Source organism: Pygocentrus nattereri, chromosome 28 (assembly GCF_015220715.1).
Source record: "Pygocentrus nattereri isolate fPygNat1 chromosome 28, fPygNat1.pri, whole genome shotgun sequence".
NCBI classification, from domain to species: Eukaryota; Metazoa; Chordata; class Actinopteri; order Characiformes; family Serrasalmidae; genus Pygocentrus; species Pygocentrus nattereri.
Genome location: NC_051238.1, coordinates 12,006,723 through 12,018,168, shown reverse-complemented (window position 1 = coordinate 12,018,168; position 11,446 = coordinate 12,006,723). Strand labels below are relative to the sequence as shown.

The following is an 11,446-nucleotide window of genomic DNA, read 5'->3' as shown; positions in this document are numbered from 1 at the left end:
TTCCATGCAAAACAAAGAACTTTTGCTTGAGTTGACACTTGGCCAATCACAGTCGCTTGTTAGAGACTCGCACTGGAGACCCCGCCTACTGCTGGCCACGCCCAGTTGAGGCTTAATTAACGAAGTGAGGTGAATCAGCGCCATAGTGGGGAAACTTCGAGAGGGAAATGCTGGAGGACCTGAGGCGAGTCTAGCAGGTAGGAGCAAAGCGGATACTAACCAGTGCCTGGCTGTGTTTTGCTTTTCGAGGGATGGAAATACAAGGAGCTCAAGTCTGTCCTGCTCTAACCTGTCAAATGGCTGTTTATTCAGAATATTTTGGGGGTGAAAACACTGGTGGAAGCTGTCACATTTTCTCTGCTACTGATGCTATCAAGAAGCGCGACTCCAACAATTGTGGGTGCAGTTCATGAAATGGTGTTACCCAGAGCATTTTTCCCTCTCATCCTAATCTTAAGAGTCCTCTCTGTATCAGAATCACATGTCAACTCATCAGGTCATTAACTACCTTTTCCCGAGGTGGAAATGTGTGTTAACTAGATAAAGAAAAGCCCTGACGTGTGGAGAGAATATGAGCTACGAGCGCAGGACTTGGGGAACACTGGCTGCGTTCTAATATGCATGCTTGGGTTCTAACTTGCTCCATTTTACTATTCGTTCAGAATTTTGCGCATTAGCTAAGCGTTCTGGCCAGAACGCAAATTGGAACGCAGCCACTTCTGTCAAACCGTTCTAACTCCTTAAGACGCACCTGTGCGAAGTGAAGTCCGACCTTCTATTACGCTGTTAACCTGTTTGGCTCACGGGACTTGAACCGGCGTGTCGCAGCTTGTTTGCTTGCACTGGCTTTACGTTCATTGTTATTACAAATAACCAGGCATTTGTCTTCAACGAGTAGCCCATAAAATGCCCATCTAATAACACATTGAATCGTTTCTCATTTGAATTGTTGTCTGTTGGGTGTGTGCATTGTTTTCACTATGGTTGTGAGGGGGTCCTGAGTAAATGTGTGTTATAAATCTGTAGTAACTGATTCCAAGCAATCAAATCAAACATTGATAATGTTCAGTGGATCAAAGAAGGATGAATTTTTAGTTAATTTGGTTGAAGTGATAAGAGCGTTTAGCTTTGTCCTTAGGCTATGTGAGGACTTCTGAATGGGGATGGTTTATTCAGAGAGTTTCCCAATGAAAATGCCATATACTGGACTGACATAAGCAGCTTCTGCTGACCTTTTGTTGTTTCCCTTGACATTTGTTCTGCATCCATAATGCTCCAAAAACACAGCCGCTGGTGTTCTGTCCTGCTCCTCCAGTCATGGATCAAATCCGGCCGTCTGGAATACAGAGAGCGGCCATCAAAGTAGCCCTGAGTTATGAATGAGCAGATGTTGGAATTCCCTGTGTTCTTCCTTTGTTTGTGGTGCATGCAAATTTTGATAGATATCGTTTTGATCGTTTTCATAAATGTTTTTGCCAGTGAGACATATTTGCTTAATAATCTGCATAAATACTTATTTATTGTTGGTTTATTTATTTATTTATCGGGCACTCCAGAGAGTAAAAGTGCTGTCCTAAGCAGGGCACGCTTAGCATAAACTGACTGCTGGTCATTGTGTCCTAACACTCAGTCCCTTGTTCGTCTTGAAGCTTGGTGGGAAGAATGGAGAGTGGTAGGATCGCTGGGTTTTGCTTATGTGTGTACAATACAACCTTTCTTCAAGTTCACCATAAGCGAGTCGTTCACTCCCATTCACCTCACTGTGTGGTATCACTACTGAATGCTTGTGGTCTTCAGTTCTGCTGGTTATGCATTTTGTTGCATCTTTTGGATGATGGAAAATTGCATCATCACAACATTGTCCACTTGTTGATGGAAAAAAAAATAATGAAATTTGCCTTTGTGCCTGGGTACTGAAGTTTAATACTTTCATAATACTGACTAAATTAACTCAATACTACACAGTATCAAAAACTGTAATTTAATACCAAATTTCAGTACTTAAGTGCTTCATAATTTTCCAAGTTTGCTTGTTTCAAAATCTAGTCTGCTGATCGGCTGTCTATAATACATTTGTCAGCACTTCTTGATAAGTCTGCAGTTCTTTCTCGGTCTGTAAACATACCCACTTCCAGCACCTCACACTCACTTCTGGCCACACACCTCTTTTTGGAACCTCTTCCAGCACCTCACACTCACTTCTGGCCACACATCTCTTTTGGAATCTGTACCAAAGTCAAAGTCTGTTTCAGGTTTAAAAATGGTCTTCTTGAAAATATTTTTAGGTGTTATCATATTATTACATGATTTACCATTATTGCTGTTAATTTGAGAACTAAATGTAATTTTGTTTATTTACAGCTTCGTATTCTGAGGTGTATGCATCTTAACCCATTTCTCATATTCTCCAGGCTCTAGTTTGAGGAAGAGATGGCACTTACAGAGCTTACCTCCTCTGCTGTACGGATATATGACGAGTGGATGAAGGTTGCAGGTAAAAAGCTACAATAAGTGGAAATATAATAAAAACGAAGTACTCTGCATCATGCTTACATTAATTACATTAATGTAGAGAAACCAGTGAGGATGTGTCCATGGGACAGTAATGGGCAAAATGACTGTAAGGGTAGTTACATTCTGTTCCAATATTATTACAAGCAAGTCAGCTGCGTGTGACTGGACTAAATTTATGTTAATTGTGAAGGTTAAAGCAATGATGTAGCCAAAAATCTGTTTCCCACAGGTTTCTGCTTAGCCTAAATATAGTTAATCTGCAGAGACTAGTGTTTTTAGTGTTATGTATAGGGATGCACCAGTATCTTACAAGGTTTATTTGTTTGTTTCTTTATTTGGTTTATTTACACCTCATATACATGTCTACTGATGCCAGTACATAATTTATAAAATGTAAAAAGGGGGAATAAATTCAACTGGATTAGCATTACAGAGAAATGTAACAACTTATTTCTCTAGAGTTACGATAGTTGGGGCAGTCATGGGCTGGAGGTTAGGGAACCAGCCCCGTGACTGGAAGGTCGCCGGTTTGATCCCCAGAGCCGACAACACATGACTGAGGTGTCCTTGAGCAAGACACCTAACCCCCAACTGCTCCCCGGGCACTGTGGATTGGGCTGCCCACCGCTCCGGGCAAGTGTGCTCACTGCCCCCTAGTGTGTGTGTGTGCTCACTAGTGTGTATGTGATGTTTCGCTTCACGGATGGGTTAAATGCGGAGGTGAAATTTCCCCGTTGTGGGACTAATAAGGGTCACTTAATCTTAATCTTAGTTGCCGTAAAATGAGTAAAATGCAGATATTTTTGCTCAGTAGCAATAGCAAACACTTTAGCAAACTTGTCTTCCTGATTGACTATATTTGGGATAAGGGAGAAACTATGGTCAAAAGGTCACTTTGAGTCTCTTATTGGTGTGATACAATTTCTCAGTGTTTTAGTGTACTCTCAAGTAACTCCCAGTTACAAGAGCACTCTCTATGCCCAGTATTATCAATATAAGTAATACATTAAATAATATTGCTTTGAAATCTAATAGCACTGCTATACTTTAGACCCAAGGACAGAAGACTGGCTGCTTATGTCGTCTCCACTGCCTCAGACCATTATAATCGCCTCCTATATATACTTTGTGATGTCGCTGGGGCCCAGGCTAATGGAGAACAGGAAATCGTTTGATCTGAAGAGGGTCCTCGTAGTCTACAACTTCAGTGTGGTGGCCCTTTCTCTCTACATGTCTTATGAGGTAAGTGGTCTAAAGGGCAGTTGAATGGTGCAGATAGCCAGTATATTTTCACTGGCTGATTTAGTTGTGTAACGATCAAAACAAGAAAATCGCAAGAAATGTCCTTCACCAAGTGCAGTTGGAGAGGGGCGTGAATGAAGTGTCTACTATTGTCGTCTCATCCCATCCATCATATAATATTGATTTCATATTTGAGACCTAAACATTAGGGTTGATGTTCTTTTTGATTCTGTGTGTGATGTTAATGCATAAAGACGTTCTATGTGGTCCAAAAAACTGCTGTGAAATGCGACCCTTCACAGTTTAAAAAAAAAAAAAGAATGTGTATGGAGCTATAGAATGTGTGGATATGTGTATGTGCTCATGCTAAGTCCCTGCAACATGTGTGAAGCTCCAATCTCAAGGTGAATTTGTTACATGTTAATAGCCAGTCTATGTGTGTTAATGGCAATAAAGTTAAAAAAAAAAAAAGAAATGCAACCTTTCACCTTTGACTTTGGAAGATGGCAAAATTTAAATGAATAAATTATTTTAAAATTTCCGCTCATACATACAGTTGAAAATGAAAGTTCAAATTCAATAATTTCATTTCCATTTGCCATTTGGTGCACCAATATAGGCATTTCATTTACATATAGATTTTGGTTCTTTATGAGCTTTATTTAAATCAAAATGCAGTTGCAGAACTGCACCAAATGGCAAATGTAAATATGAGCTATTGAATTTGAATTTTCAGTTTGCACACGGACATGTATTTTGTGCATGTATGAGTGGAGAATTTAAAATAATTTTGCATATTACATTTTCATTTTAATGTTGATACTGATATGCTTCCATAGACTCGCAGCAGCATGCACACATGATATTTTAGCATGGTGATTTTTTTTCCCCTCTTTTCCACTCCCTCTCTCCTCCTGACTCAGTAATGCTATTTTTTTCTATTTTAACAACAAAAATCTTACACAATGCAGATTTAAAGTTAATGCAAACTGTCCAATTTAAGTAAGTTGTGATGTACTGCTAATTACTTTTAAATGCTGCAGTAAAATTGGCTCATTTTTAGTATGTGCCTGGTATGAATACGTTTTGTTACTGGACAGCCTTTTCAGATCACAGTCTTGAAAATGCTACTTTCATCTGACATTTGCCAAATTTTCACTTTAGGCATTCAAAGCTTTGTGGCTGGTTTAACAAATCTGCAGTCAAACCACTACAATTGTAGATATTACAAAACTACTACATAACTACTTTTTTTGTCTCGATACTTGAATGCAGAAAAGAGTACCAGACTGCCTGTTTGTTGTAGATGTGTTGTCATATACACAGCATATGGGTGTTGCTTTTAATAGGTTTAACTCAGTTGTGTGTTATCAGTTCAGTGTCTCCACCTTAAGCTTGTTAAGGCAGTGTTAATGCAGTTCATGATTAAAATTTCAGCTCTTGCGATTGTAAAATTGCTCTCTTTCAAATTGTTGTTCCATTGTAAAAACAATTACTCATTCAGTCATACACTGTAAACTTTTACACTGCTTTTAAATTTCTAAAAATGTAAGCCTGGAAACTTGACCGGGCGTATTCAGCAGAAGATTCTGAGGCATGATATTTAGTTTTATGCGCATATGTCATTATGGGGCGGAATTAATGGTACATGGCTGTTTCTCAGCATCCGTACATCCGATCAAGCTGAAACTTTGCAAGTACCAACTGTTGGCCAGACTATAAGCGAGTCCATAAGGACAATTTGATTAATTGAAATACACTCACTGGCCACTTTATTAAGTACACCTGTTCAGTTGCTTGTTTACACAAATAGCTGATCAGCCAGTCGCACGGCCACAACTCAGTGCATTTAGGCAGGTAGAGGTGGTCAAGACAACTTGCTGAAGTGCAGACTGAGCATCAGAATGGGGAAGAAAGGGGATTTAAGTGACTTTGAACATGGCGTGGTTGTTGGTGCCAGACGGGCTGGTCTGAGTATTTCAGAAACTGCTGATCTACTGGGATTTTCACGCACAACCATCTCTAGGGTTTACAGAGAACGGTCCAAAAAAGAGGAAATATCCAGTTAGCGTCGGTTGTGTGGATGAAAATGCCTTGTTGATGTAAGAGGTCAGAGGAGAGTGGGCAGACTGGTTCGAGATGATAGAAAGGCAAGAGTAACTCAAATAACCAACCAAAATCTCTGAGGAACGTTTCCAACACCTTGTTGAAAGTATGCCACGAAGAATTAAGGCAGTTCTGAAGGCAAAAGGGGGTCCAACCTTTTACTAGCAAGGTGTACCTAATAAGGTGGCCGGTGAGTGTATATGGTCACCATCGGCCAATCAGCATTTAGCAAGCTTTTAACAGGCTTAACATTGACCAATCATCGTGAAACTTGAAAGATGTCTACATGTAGCCATGTCCTAACAATCAGTCAATTTTCAAAAGATTTGACCACTGGGGGGGGGTGCTATTCATAAAAATAAACCTATGGCCATAAAAATAAGGCCATGGCATTGCTACCTTGATTTGCTGTAACTCAACAGTCATTGGTCAGGTTATCTATAAATTTTAAGCATTTTTGCATATTTAGACTCTAATGATGTGTGCCACTTTAGGTCCAGATTAATCTTTAGGGGGTGCTTTAGCATTCAAAAACACTCAAAAAATTATATTTAATTATTATATTATTATTAATAATTTAAAAAGCTGTTACAATGTTATTACAAGGTTGATAGATAAGCGGTGCCGTGTGCCTCAGCTCAATCACTTGAATAACTTTCAATGACTTGAATAATTACATATGTCAGAAATTGTACTGTTTGGTATTTTGGCTTATTCTTTCAAAGACTACATTATGCAAAGGCTTATTGTACAAAGGTCAAAAGGTCAGTCTGACCAAAACTTGGTAAATGTATTTGGATATGGTCCCTGATCAAACATCCTTCCATATTTGAGGCCTTTTGACAAATTCTTACCCATTTTTTCTGACCTTCTCTACACCAAAAGTGCCCCTTTTAAGTACATTAGGCCTCACTATGGCCTACATCAAATCTAAGGGTTAAATGTAGAACCAATCCACTGTGCATGTGCTACTATGTGAGAAATGCTTCCATTATTCATGTAGTTTTGCCAATTGACAGCCTCTTGGATGTGACAGCCTCTTGGATGTTCTGCAAATCAGTGTAGATCAGTACATATGAATGTAAACCTATGTTCTGTTTAAACGACCTCTGCTTGTTGTTTATGGCAACTGAAAGCCTTTTGATGAACTGAGTTCCTTTCAGTTCTATTCATTCTGCCTATGAAAAAGACCCAAAGGGCTTGAGGCTAAACAGGCTACAGGCTAAACAGCCTAACAGGCTAAACCTGCAGAAGAGCCCATACTGCTGTTGCGTTCTTGAACCTGTTCATTGCTGCTTACATGGCCAGGCACTGTATTTAAATTTGTTCCTAAACTTGCCACTCATCACTCAAATTAGGTGCCTTCCTGCCCATTCATAACACTTAAGGGTACTTTTAGACAGGCAGCACTAACATTCTATTTATTTATCAGTATTTTTTTAAATCAGTGTAGATGTAAAATGTAGTCATTTTATTTTGTCTCAGTGTTTCTCTTTCTGCCATTAATGTCTTGTTCTGTTTACTTATATAGAATCTTTCTGGTTTTCTGTTAACTTGTAACTTTTGTGCTCTTTATAACATAGTATTTTCTTTGTGTGTGCAGTTTGTAATGTCTGGCTGGGGCACGGGCTACTCTTTTGGTTGTGACTTGGTGGATTACTCACGATCTCCACAGGCTATGAGGGTAAGTGCAGAGGAGGGGAATGTAACTCTACCTGTTGTGCAGGAACTGAAAGACTTTATCTTTACCTTGCTGTTACAGATACAGGTTGTCAGTGTCAGCAGGAAGCTGGCTGTGGGCGTGTGTCGTGTGATGGTTATCTGGCAGGTCATAATACCTAAAGCATGTAGTGCTTGATGTGATTTATATCTGGTCCCTGCGGTGGGTTAAGCGCCATGCAGACTGTCTTGTGTTACATCAAGCTTTCGTCTTCTGGATAAATGAGCGTCTGTGCAAATATGTAACATCCTCGTTCTGTTCTTTGCTAGATGGCAAGCACCTGCTGGCTGTATTACTTTTCCAAATTTATAGAGTTGTTGGACACAGTAAGTAAGCTGCAAATTGCTCCCTCGTCTATGCTAAAAGTCCACAGTAGCGAGTTATGGCTAGAAATGTTACTGTAGCCTGTCTGCTCTGTTTACTGATGGTTTGTTCATGCCCCTCCTAACCAGGTGTTCTTTGTGCTGAGGAAAAAGAACAACCAGATCACCTTCCTGCATGTCTACCATCACTCCATAATGCCATATACCTGGTGGTTAGGGGTAAAGTTTGCTCCAGGTACATTGTCCTCTGCCATTCCTTTGCTCCATATCTGCATATGAATCAATGATATGATGATATAGGCGAATGATATGATTAACATATTAAATAAAGTAATAAAACATCACATCATTCTGCAATACCTCCTTTATGTCAGTACATACACAGATCAGGCATAACATTATGACCACCTCCTTGTTTCTCTACATACTTTGTTAGCACCCTTTTACCATATTCTTCAGTGGTCAGGACCCCCATGGACCCTCACAGACCAGGTACTATTTGGATGGTGGATCATTCTCAGCACTGCAGTGACACTGACGTGGTGGTGGTGTGTTTGTTCTGCTGGTCTGAGTGGATCAGACACAGCAGTGCTGCTGGAGTTTTTAAGCACCTCAGTGTCACTGCTGGACTGAGAATAGTACACCAGCCAAAAATATCCAGCCAACACCGTCCTGTGGGCAGCGTTCAGTGAGAATAGCTAACTATGCTGGCACACATGAGCTGCTGTCTTCAACTTTACGTCTGCAAAGTTGTCCAACAAAGTAATGGTGTGGACAGTAAGTGGACACAGTGTTTAAAAACTCCAGGAGCTTGTGCTGTGTCTGATCCAGTCGTTATGCCTGATCAGTGTATTTAGTGCATCAAAATAAAATTCATTTTAGGATCTTATTTCTCAAAAAAAGTCATGTTGTTGATGTTAAGTACCAAGAAAAAGACCATATACATTTTAAGTAGTGCTAAATAACATTTGAAATATCATTTTTGTTCATGTGTGGTTGCACCACCTCATGTTCTCTAAGTGGTAAAATTGAATGTTCTGCTTAAAGTTATAAAGTCTATGAGACAAATATCAACACACATTGAATAGATTGTTACAGATACAAAAATGCACATCATTTTTTTTAAATCTTTATAAAAAAAACAGAAGTTGTCTGATTTTACGTTTGATTAGAAGGAAGCAAGCTCTAATCATGTTCAAAATGTCTTTTATTTCAGGTGGTCTGGGGACTTTTCATGCCTTTCTGAACTGTATTGTCCATGTCATCATGTATACCTACTATGGCCTTTCTGCTTTGGGTCCTGCCTATCAGAAGTTTCTGTGGTGGAAGAAGCACCTCACATCTGTACAACTAGTATGTACAGTGTAGTTAACAATGTCTAGGGCATGTGTCAGGCTCCAGTCCTCACGGGCCACAGCATTGCAGATGTCAGCGCACTGCCTCATTAAACACACCTGATTCAGCTTTCAGGGCATTCATGAACTGAATTCAGAGCTTCAGAAGAGGGTAGATGCTAATCTGCTAACCACTTTGGCCTAGGAGGTCCCTAGTTTGACATGCCTGGTCTAGGGTCTGAGTTCAATGTTGCCAAATCTTGTCACATAATACATTTGACATATGATATTTGAATATTCAGAATGTTAGCTGATGTTTGAAAGAGAATCTATTTCTTGATAAAATTCTGTTTCTCTGTGTCCTCAGCTCCAGTTTGTGATCGTCACCTGTCACATTGGCCAGTACTTCTTCATGAAGGATTGCCCCTACCCGTACCCTGTCTTTATCTACATCATTGCTATCTATGGTGTGGTATTTCTCCTCCTCTTCCTCAACTTCTGGTATCACGCATACACCAAAGGCAAGAGGCTCCCCAAAGGTCTTCATACCGCAGGCCAAGTGCAGAACAATAACAATGGAGTTCACCACGGCAAACGGGACTAGCTGGTCTTTCTGAGGAACACTCAAATGGCAATCCTTCTAGCATGGAGTTCTCCCTGGGTCTGCTGTTCATTGGCATACTGTGCACTGACTTTTATATCAGATATTTATATTTATGTAAGATGTTTCATAGGGCTAAGACAAATTTGTCACATGGTACTGTCAGTTTTGGGTATGTCTAGACAGCAGGTGCTATACTAAGAACTGAGATAAAACACCGATCAGATGTGATGTGTATCATACATTTGGACTGAGGAATCGTGTTTGACTGCCTGTCTAAATGTAGCCTCACATAATAGCTGAAGAAAACTCTTCTCTTTTCTTTAACTATTGAGCTATACCTCGTAATGATTATGACTTTTCTGCTGCCTGTTGGCACAGTGTTCATGTACTGTACTTAAATGCAGGGAGGAGACAAACTCTTCCTCAGCATCTCGCACCGGTAGGACCTTCCCACCAAGCCTGTGGATTCCTGGAGCTTCAGCTTTAACTGGCGAGTCTCTTTTCTTTTTTTTTTTTTTGATTGGCTAAATGTTTTAATTTGTTTAGTTGTTTATGCTTTTTTACGTAAAATTAAATTTACCAAATTAAAGTGTCAGAAGCTGTTAAAAGAATTGTTACATATTAAATTTCCCACACCTTGTAGTGCCTTAACTGTTTTCTCTCCTGCATTTCCCAGCCTTCCCATCAACTTTAACATGGTTATATACCATATAGCAACTGTACTGGCTTTAATTTTCTACACCAGTACTTACAGTGCATCCGGAAAGTATTCACAGCGCTTCACTTTTTCCACATTTTGTTTTGTTACAGCCTTATTCCAAATTTAATTATATTAATCTTTTTCCTCAAAATTCTACACAAAATACCCCATTGTGACCATGTGAAAAAAGTTTTCTCGAGAGTTTTGAAAATGTATTAAAATTAAAAAACAAAGAAATCATATTTACATAAGTATTCACAGCCTTTGCCATGAAGCTCAAAATTGAGCTCAGGTGCATCCTGTTTCCACTGATCATCCTTGAGATGTTTCTACAGCTTAAATGGAGTCCACCTGTGGTTGATTGGACATGATTTGGAAAGGCACACACCTGTCTATATAAGGTCCCACAGTTGACTGCATGTCAGAGCGCAAACACCAAGCATGAAGTCAAAGGAATTGTCTGTAGACCTCCGAGACAAAATTGTCTCGAGGCACAAATCTGGGGAAGGATACAGAAAAATTACTGCTGCGTTGAAGGTCCCAATGAGCACAGTGGCCTCCATCATTCGTAAATGGAAGAAGTTCGGAACCACCAGGACTCTTCCTAGAGCTGGCCGGCCGTCTAAATTGAGCGATCGGGGGAGAAGGGCCTTGGTCAGGGAGGTGACCAAGAACCCAATGATCACTCTGTCAGAGCTCCAGCGTTCCTCCGTGGAGAGAGGAGAACCTTGCAGAAGGACAACCATCTCTGCAGCAATCCACCAATCAGGCCTGTATGGCAGAGTGGCCAGGCGAAAGCCACTCCTTAGTAAAAGGCACAAGGCAGCCCGTCTGGAATTTGCAAAAAGGCACCTGAAGGACTCTCAGACCATGAGAAACAAAATTCTCTGGTCTGATGAGACA

The 11,446-nt window shown here is 40.1% G+C and overlaps 1 protein-coding gene across 1 annotated transcript; it reads left to right on the top strand.

The window, feature by feature from the left end:
- The first annotated feature begins 114 nt into the window (after positions 1-114).
- Positions 115-10,588, top strand: elovl7a (ELOVL fatty acid elongase 7a). The gene is made up of 8 exons (XM_017723366.2): positions 115-197; positions 2,412-2,494; positions 3,566-3,756; positions 7,466-7,546; positions 7,852-7,908; positions 8,035-8,140; positions 9,122-9,258; positions 9,607-10,588. Exons 2-8 carry the CDS (start codon positions 2,431-2,433, stop codon positions 9,841-9,843), a joined length of 873 nt encoding a protein of 290 aa, XP_017578855.1. The 5' UTR covers positions 115-197; positions 2,412-2,430; the 3' UTR covers positions 9,844-10,588.
- Positions 10,589-11,446: the final 858 nt, after the last annotated feature.

Excerpts from the sequence above, each read along its gene's own strand:
- elovl7a (XM_017723366.2), top strand. The coding sequence starts at position 2,431 with ATGGCACTTACAGAGCTTACCTCCTCTGCTGTACGGATATATGACGAG. Across the intron at positions 7,547-7,851 it reads GATCTCCACAGGCTATGAGG|ATGGCAAGCACCTGCTGGCT; the intron begins GTAAGTGCAGAG and ends GTTCTTTGCTAG. Across the intron at positions 8,141-9,121 it reads AGGGGTAAAGTTTGCTCCAG|GTGGTCTGGGGACTTTTCAT; the intron begins GTACATTGTCCT and ends CTTTTATTTCAG.